Source organism: Tetrao urogallus (genome assembly GCF_951394365.1).
Source record: "Tetrao urogallus genome assembly, chromosome: 15".
NCBI classification, from domain to species: domain Eukaryota; kingdom Metazoa; phylum Chordata; class Aves; order Galliformes; family Phasianidae; genus Tetrao; species Tetrao urogallus.
This window is the reverse complement of record NC_136828.1, coordinates 11,688,039-11,697,161: the sequence shown is the minus strand read 5'-3', so window position 1 is coordinate 11,697,161 and position 9,123 is coordinate 11,688,039. Positions and strand designations below refer to the sequence as shown.

General features: G+C 44.0%; 1 protein-coding gene across 1 annotated transcript; it reads left to right on the top strand.

Annotated features, from left to right (window-relative positions):
- Positions 1 to 237: 237 nt before the first annotated feature.
- BRAT1 (BRCA1 associated ATM activator 1) lies at positions 238 to 7,768 on the top strand (the record flags this gene model as incomplete). The annotated part of the gene is made up of 13 exons (XM_079542951.1): positions 238 to 388; positions 542 to 696; positions 1,354 to 1,501; positions 2,090 to 2,462; positions 2,540 to 2,653; positions 3,783 to 3,868; positions 4,133 to 4,251; positions 4,641 to 4,827; positions 5,017 to 5,090; positions 5,653 to 5,752; positions 6,016 to 6,114; positions 6,738 to 6,919; positions 7,040 to 7,768. 13 exons carry the CDS (start codon positions 238 to 240, stop codon positions 7,766 to 7,768), a joined length of 2,517 nt encoding a protein of 838 aa, XP_079399077.1.
- Positions 7,769 to 9,123: the final 1,355 nt, after the last annotated feature.

The following is a 9,123-nucleotide window of genomic DNA, read 5'->3' as shown; positions in this document are numbered from 1 at the left end:
AGGCCGTGCTGCGGGGCGCGAGTGCCACCCAGCGGCCGTGAAAGGTAGGAATGGCGGAAGGCCGGGCCGCGCTGAGCCTGGAAGGCTTAATTTGCGTCAAAAACCGCCTATCCGACGTTAGCGGCGCGCGCTAAGCGCGCCCGGCTTTTGCGACACTCGCTTTACGGCCGGCGGCGGTGGTAACGAGTTCTCCCTTGGTCGTTGGGGAGCCCAACGTCGCCCCGCCGCCCCGCCGCCATGTCACCCCGGGGCCGCCGCATCATGAGCCGTACGTGCGCCCTGCTGCTGCCCCGCGTCTGTGCGGCGCTGGCCGATCCGCGGCAGCGCGGCCCGGATGACACCTGCTTGGAAAAACTGCTCGATTGGTTCCGGGAGCTGAGGGAAGCCGGTGAGTGCGGGTTAGGGCGCCCGAGGGCTGCGCCGGGGGGGGACGGAAGGGTAAGGGGGGGGGGGGATTGGGATTCAGCTAAAGCCGAGGATCACCGGTACCGCCGAGTTCCGCGACGCCGCTTCCTGTCCTTGGATAATTCCCGTTCACCAGAGCCCACCGCGAAGCTGCTGCGAGACAACCCCTGTCTGACGAAGTTCTTCACCGCCGTGCTGGCGCTGCCGGAGCCGGAGCCGAAAGTCCTGTCCTTCACGCTGCGGTTAGCTGGGATAGTCGCGGCTGCGGAGAACAGCTTCGTGCACCTGCAGGTGAGTTGTGCGCCTGCTTTCCCCTGTGCTGAGGACTCCTGGATATGTACAGATTCTGCATGTCAGGCTTCTCAATGATAACCTGCAGTAAGCCTTCTCAGTTCTCACATCAAGCTGCTGTCATCCCATTGCTTGTCTTGCAGCAAGCTGTAAGTCCTCATACATAGTAATTCTCAATTTCAGTTCAAAACATTATATAGGATATCAGTATGTCTCATCAATAGCTGCAGAATATCATATATCCCTGGACAGGTCCTTTAGATTTAAACTGCAATTACAGATGTAGTTTTCTGACCATAGTAGATTGATTTCCTGCAAAAATAAGGGAGCTTCTTAAAGACCTGTTCTATATAGCAGACTCCATTTATAGTACAAAACTCTGGTTTGGGAAAGAGATGCGTGCAACATAAAGCAGCTTAACGGATCTAATGTATATGTAACTTTTCTGCTGCATCTAAAGAAACAAACAATAGAACCCTTACACTGCTTAGTCCATAAAAAAGAGCTATGTTGAGTTCAAGCATGAGAATCTGAAAATTATCTATTTTAGTGTTTATGTAGAAGGTTTCACTGCAGTTTTTATACTGGACATGCAGCTTCTCTGCTCCTCTGAAGCCCCTCTGCTTGCTCTTTATTCTGTGTGTTCTCTGCCCTCAGCGGCTGGGGCTGTTGGCCAGGCTCTTTGGTGAGGATGGGCCTCTGAAGAGAGCAGCATGGGAAGATGCATCTGTGCGAAGTGGCTGGGTGGAGGGCGTCCACAGCATGGTGCAACACCAGTCTGCCCTCCACTTCATCTGCAGTGGTGGTGAGTGCTTCCAGGGCTGGTAATGCCCCAAGTCCTCCCATCCATCTTGCTACGATTTTACTGATGAAAAATTAACCAGGAATTCATTTATTTCTTGACACTTACATTTTGCAGTCTCATTTTCCTTGCGTGGTTTTTAAGTTTTCCTGCTGTTAACACTAACTTTAGATCCTCTATATAAAGAGGACAGGAATGCTGGATTGGTACTAGCCTATGCAGCATGTGATGGAAATGAGTACTGCTGCTGCAATTCCCTTTTTTCCTTACTGGATCTGTCTGCAGATGGTACAGGCTCCTTCCATAAATATACCCTCCTAATATTACAGCCATTAGAATGAAGTCTTCTGTTCCTGAGTTACTAAGACATGTGAAGATCTGAAAAATTTTACTTTCTTCTTTTTGTTTGCTTGTACCTAGGGACTGTCTGACTTTAAAAGGCAACAGAGACCACAAAACGTTAAAAAACAAACCACATTTAAGCCTCTGTGTTACTTGGATTAAAATAATATACAGCTGGACTGCAGCAAGACTCCACAATAGGAAGACTTGTGATTTTCCTTCATTGACTTCTGTTTTGTTTTCACACAGGAGGCATAGATGTGATCTTTGTTCTGCAAGGGGATCCCAGCCTGTTTGTGGCTTCAGCTGCCCGTTGTCTTCTGGTGCACTTGCTCACCTACTCTGTAGGGCCTGAACTGATTGTACCTCTCGATGCCAAGGACTGCGACTGGCCAGCGTGTGCCCACGTGATTATAAAGCATATAGAAGATTCTCTTCAATCCAACTCTGCCTCTCACGTCAAGCAGTCATTAAAACTGTTAACTAGTCTGTTTGGCAGTTGTCATGCTCCTTGGACTAAAGCGCTTTGGTTAGGCGTTGCAAAGCGAGTAGAATCCTTCTTGATAGAAGATTCTGTTCAAGCACAACACATACTGGTGGATCTTCTTCTAAACATGGCAAGGTGAAGATCTTGGGTCCAGTGATGAGAAATACCATTTGTGTCAGTAGGACATATGACTTACTGTTCTTTCTTCTCAGGTCTCCTGTGTTTCGTGAAGACAGTTTTCGGGCATTAGTGACATCTGCTCTGGAACACTTAACCCCAGAACAATCAGGTGCTTTGGCAGTGGGAATTCTGAAGATCTACCCATGGTAGGAGTTGCTGCTATGAAGTTTTTTCACTCTGCAAATGCTCCCAACATCTCTGCTCGTTTCTGAGAGTTGTTTTATTCACCGCACTGCATTTTCCACTGTATTGCTTAATTCAGTGGACTGATTGGTGAGAACCATGCAAATAGCTAACAAACTTCAGACACTGCTATTAGAATAATTGTTTCAAAGACAGAAATGAAAAGAGCCAGTGTCATGTTCACACACATGCTTTTGTATCTTACCTACAGACAGCAATTTCGGACAGAAATTCAAAGCTCCTTTAACTTTTTAAGGCCAAGGTTGTTTAAGATGGATATTTTGACTGTCAAATTTAGAAGTATTTGGTTACTTTTCGCATGAACTCTGACAAGTGTAACAACTTGAACCACTGTCCAACAGAAGTGTGCATCTTGCACACATCGTGCATCTCTGTCAACAGTAGGAAAACTTAATTTAGAAGGAAGCAGTATAGGTGATCTAATCTGACTTCTTATACGTTGCAGGACTGCATTTAGAGATGGATTGGGTTGCTCAGGGCCTTCACCAATCCAGTTTCAAATATCCCAAAGGATGGGGATTCCATAGCTGCTCTGGGAAACCAGTTCCAGTTCTTTACAGTCTCACTATGAAAAGTATTTTCCCATGTATCCAGTTGGACTCTGCCTTGTTGCTGTTTAAGTTGTTGCCTCATCTGTTGTGCACCTCAGAGAAATCCAGTGGCATCTTCTCCCTTTAGATGGTGAAAAAGCATGGAGAAGTCATCATACGTTGAATGACTATAGCACATAGATACTTATTTTCAGACTAACCAACACGTGTGTCTTACTGGGATATATATATATTTATTTTTAATGCAATAAGTGCCTGTCTAAACTCTCTTCTTACACAAGTTTTCACTCTTTACTGCTGGATGAGGCTGTTTGTCAATTCCAGAACTATTTCTCTCTTTCAGTTAGCCAAGGAGAATCAGAAGAACGCTCGACTTGTGACAGTAATTTCATTTCTGTCCTGTTGCTGGCTTTTTTACAAGCCTGTGTGAAAATCACTGGTCTGCTCAGCATTTGGGGATAGATGTTTGGGGTAGAGTTGACATTTTCTTGTTTTGGTAATTGCTGTTTCTTCCTTGAAGCCCACAGGTTGTGACAATTAAAGCACTGACTGTTCTCTTTCAACCAATGGAGTATATTTTGAGAGCAGCCTCCGTGGAATGTTCAGGTAGTATTGCAATAGAAAAGTTAGAGGCTATTCTGTTTACCAGTGTTTTAAGTGCCTGGTTCAGAAAAACTGGAGAAAGATTAAAAGAAAAAGTCAAGGACAGCAGCAATGTTTGTGGTAAAGTGCAGCGTCCTGCTGACGGTTGCATTTGAAGGGATCTTCATGCTGCATCACCTCAAAATAGTAGCTCAGAAGTCAAGTTTGGAGATCACTGTCCTTTGTAATCACTAACAGCTTGAGTTTTTCCCTTCTTTGATTCCCTAGGTTTGCTGTATGAGTCAGTTAGTGATCCCTCTGCTATTGAAAGCCTGCTATCCTCCAAGTCATCTTGTGCTAGTTTTCTGTGCCAGATCCTTGCTCATCTGGGGGAGCTGCTCTCTGTGGAAAAAGTGAGTTCTGCTAGTTAGAAAATCCATCAGGATACATTCCCAATAGCATAACAGAAGAATATTAAGTCTTGTAAACAGGGACCATACTTGGTTTTACGTCTACCTTCACAGGCTTAGTTGCCATACATTATGTCCACTGCAAGTATTGATCCAGTGAAAAACATAAATAGAGTTGCTTTCCCAAGTAGTGAAAAGCATCTCCTCCCATTTATGCAATGGTTCACTGGGAGAGAGGGAGGTTACTTGTTAGCAGTTATTAGCATTATGTTACCGTAAGGACAATGGAAGTTGCAGCTTTTGCTGTGTCTCTACCAGAAACTTTCTCTGTATGTATGCTTGAAACATTTGATAGAAGCTTGTTGTGTTTTTTTCCCTCCCATTAGGTTTTTTTGCCCAGGAATTTACCCTATACATCTTTGCTGTGTTCTGTCATGACGACATTACTGTTCTGTAAAGGCCTCCTGATTCCAGCTACTCCTCTGGGAAGCAAGATTAGCCAAGTCTTGGCAGGTTGCTTCCGAGTACAGAAGTCAGCTCTTGATGTCCTTGCAGCATTTCCTAACTGCAACTGTGAGTTAAACTTTGCACTTAAATTTTAATTTTGGAGATTACTATTCTGTATTTGAAGACTGTGCTTGCTTTCTTCTATAAAACAGTTTTATAATCCTCTTTCATTCCATATTTGAAGAGTTGAATTATTCCCTTTTTCTTAATGTTGGTTCTTGAGTTTTTGTTTTGCTTTGTTTTTAAACGTTTCAGGCACTGACACAACTATGAGAAGTTTGTTTGACGTCCTTCTGATATACCTGGAGAGTCCAAACACTCCTCCTACTGTGAGTATTGAACTAAAGAAGGCTCCAAATCTACTGGCTTGCCCAGTGGAACATACTTCTGACAACCAGTCTGACAACAGGTGTTTCTTAGCAGTTAGTATAAGAATATCTAGAAGGCTTCTTCTGAGGGACTTGCAGGAAATAGCTAAAATGGTAATGAGCAAGTAGTTGATCAGTAAGTCAGATAGATATTCTTGAAAATATAGGAGCCATCATGTCTGACTGTAGAGCCAATATAATCCACTTGACATTGCTATTAAGTAATAAAATCTTTTACAGTAACACTTTTGTTTTCTTGCTTTCTTTTGTCCAAGTGACTCAGGTGACAGCTGCAAGTGAAAAGCTGGAGACACTCACAATGTTTTAAAGTTGAGAACAGTTGGCTAGAAATGTGGCATAAGCACTATTCATTTGTGGCTTATTTTATAGAATGAAAGTGCATGCACTAATTTCTTCTGACAATTTCACTGTAATTTTGAGTGGAAAAAAAAAAAATTTGTCTAGCATAAAGACAAAAACACCTTCTCCTGCAATAAAGTACATCTGCTTTGTATTTCTTCAGGTTCTGAAGAAATCATTTAAAGCTATGTCCAGGTGGTTGAAGAGCTCGTCAGGAGTATCCTTCTTCAAAAATAAGCAACAAGCTGACAAGATTTTGCGAGGTAACAAAGCTATCAAAGTTGGACAAACAGCAACTGGTGGCGCATCTGAAATGTGCTCTCACCTTCTTTTTCCACTTAAAGCACTTAGGATTTGTTTCCAGTTGTGCTGAATTTAGTTGTATCTGCTCATACAGTGCTTTGAGGAACTGTGAGAGAAGCAAAGTCAGCAAAAGGGATCACATCAGAAAACAGTGCAGAGGCTGCACAGCGGTTTGGTTTGTTACCTTTCATCTCAATTCCCCCCTCCTGCTTGGCTTTCACAGAGGTGTTCCTGGTGCTGCAGAAGCGTTTGTGCAGTCCTTGCTGGGAAGTACGAGACTCTTCTCTGGAGTTCTTCACCAGCTTGGTTAGAACCCTGGCAGGTATGTGCAGAGATTTAATGGGTCAGATTGGAGGACCGTTTCTTGTAATGTTGTGAAAGTCAGTCAGGTCTGTGGAGCATCCTCTGACCTGTAACTGCAGGGGGAAGGAAGGAAGGAAAAGATAAGTTGAGATTTTTACTTTCAGGTCACAGTCAAAATCTGTCAAAAAGATTCATAAACATAGGCCACTATTCTGTTGAATTTGAGTTGCTGTGTCCTCCTTAATGACAGCTTTAGCAAATTAAACTATGTTGTGTGGCTTGACAGCAGTAAGGGATGACCTTTCTTTTCTTTCTCCCTTAAACAAAAGTTGCTTGATGGGGCTGAAACCACACTCTGATTTACCTGGAGCAAATTATTTCTCACCAATAGAAACAACTGTAAATGCATTTTTCCAAACTCTAGTGTCAAACACGGCACAGCTGGAATTCACCAAGCTGCTGCAAAGTGAGGAGCCTGCCAGAAAGTGTCCGTGCTCCTGTGAGCAGCAGCTCCGTTCACTGTCAGCTGCCCTGCAGTCAGCGATCATCCTCGTATGACACAAATCACTGTTTGCATTGGAAACAAGTTCATGCTCCGAGAGAACAAAGCCTCACTTCTTTGCATTGCTGTCTCATTTACAGACCGTAGGGATTTCAGGAAGTTTCTCCTGTTTTCGGAGATGCCAAAGCGTATAGAAAACCTTCTGGAGGATCCAGAGAGCTACGTGCGAGCGAGCGCTGTGACGGCTATGGGACAGCTGGCCTACATTATTTATGTCTTTGTTCCACAGTCACGTGTTGCAGGGAGCCGGTATAATAAAGAGGTACGGCTTTGTGTAATCCACTGCAGACACGAGCAGAACTACACATTGTTCCCCTGTTTTTCGTTGTGCTTTTTTGTCTGTTTGTAATGTTCCTTTCCTCCTTTGTCTTTCTACATTTAGAAAACTGCGGCAAAGCTTCAAGAAGTCTTGTGCACAGACCCAGAGGTCTTTCCTAGGAGAGCTGTGATGAGCGTCTTCACCATGTGGGTGAAAGAGAGCTGCACGGGTAAACCGGAAGAGACAGAGCAGTTCGTCACTACGGTGGTCCAGACTGCAGCACGTGACTTAGACTGGGAAGTCAAACTTGGTTGTTTGGAACTGGTTCAAATTTTCTGTACCTATATGTTTTGCCAACTTGGCCTTCCTGAATGCTATTATGCTCCTGTCTCATCTGCAGTCACTAGTTCCGTTCATGAGAACAAGCCACTGCAGATGTTTTGCCGAGCAAACCTGTTCAGCTTCTTGTTTCGGTCTTTGTGTGACTGTGACAAGCCCGTGGGTCAGAAAGCCTGCGATATATTGCTTTCCTTACAATCTCAGTTCTGTCAGAGTAGCACCACAGATTCACAAGGGACTGGAGACTTACCTGCAGGACAAGGCATTCATTGGTTACAAAGGACACTAAGGCAGGGTTCTCTGGTCCAGAACTTCCCCACAGGTGATGGTAGTGAAGTGGACTTTCAAGATCCAGAGAGCATGATGTTAGCTTTGAGAACAATAAACTTAGTGGAACTACGCAGTGACCTAAATAAAGGTAGTGACTATGTGGAGAAAAGCCCCCAGTCCCTCTTAGAGGACATCCTTGCTACTGTGGGGACCGTAGAGGAGAATGAGGCTGACTGCTACTAAAGACATCTTTTGCTTTGAGGGAACAGTACTTACACGGGTTTCTTGTGAAGAGAATTTTTGCTACCAAAGTGTTATAAGAGAAGATAGTAGGAAGTGTTACTCTGAACAGAAAAAAAGGAATAGTTTTGTTAGCTGTTAACAGAGAGCCTTTGTTTTAATACTGATGGCTTCTCTTATTTTTAAGTATATTCTCTGATAAACTGATCTGCCTGTTTTATTTTTCTAAGTAAATAAAGAAAGGCATTTCTTCTGTTTTTAACGTGTAAGTATGTTAAGAAAGCAGCAGAGCCTGCCTACATAAGGAAACATTAAAAAAGAAAAAAAAAGGTGACTGAAAGCAAGCTATTGTATGCTTCTAGAAATAAATTCATTACCTGCAACACACTGGACTGAGCTGTCAGTATACAAGTGCTTTTGCGACTTTGCATCATGAAAACAGTGGTCCTTCCATAAACTCTGTGTTCCTGCCATCCAGGGACTCTGGGGATGTAAAGAGAGAGGTGGGCTGCTGGGCAGAGGAGGAAGCTGCACGCTGCCTTTCTGGGATGAGTTTTTGTGGGAACTGCAGCTTTTGCATCATATCAGCGTGGGAGCTGCGCAGCCCCTGCAGGAGGCAGATTGCCCCATACAGATGCTACAGATGATTTCAGCAAAGGCTGTGGCCAGGCACGGGGCTCGTGTCGTGTCAAAGGCACCAGTGCTCAGCTCTGTCAGTTACTTTAATGTGGCCTGTGGTAGAAGGCAGCAGCTACACAAGTGATAACAACAGGGCATCACAGATGAGAAAAACCCACATCTCTGAGAGCAAGCACTGTGAACAAGGAAGATTACAAAGCTCTGTTTATCTGAACAGGGGCAGTGCGAGTTCTGTTGCCTGCTCTGTACACAGGTATGAAATTCCAAGAATCATTTTCAACACATTTCAACAAAGCACTGGAAAAAGGATTTGTCCTCTCACTGCTCAGACTCACGTTGACGTAGCAAAGAATGTTTGGCTCAGCCCTGTGCTAATAACGGCTTTGTGAAAGCTGCCAAAAGAATAGTTGTTAGTTGTCTTTTAATACATTGGACATTTAAAATTCAAAGAGCAGTCTTTGCTTAGTTATGCTCATTGTATGAGTGAAGTAAAAAATGAGCCATAAGTGTCTGTAGCTGCTGCTTGAGCCTTAGAGAGGTGGTCTGTGAGCGCAGACCAACTCACGCACACCTTAGAAATTTCTTTTGTCCATCTCATAAAATCTGCTCCACCTTTCAACACAAGCTCATCAAGGCTTTTAAAACCACCACGCGTTACAGAGGAAACTCATCAGCCAGCTTCACCACGGTTCTCAGCAATTAACAATGATAAAATATAT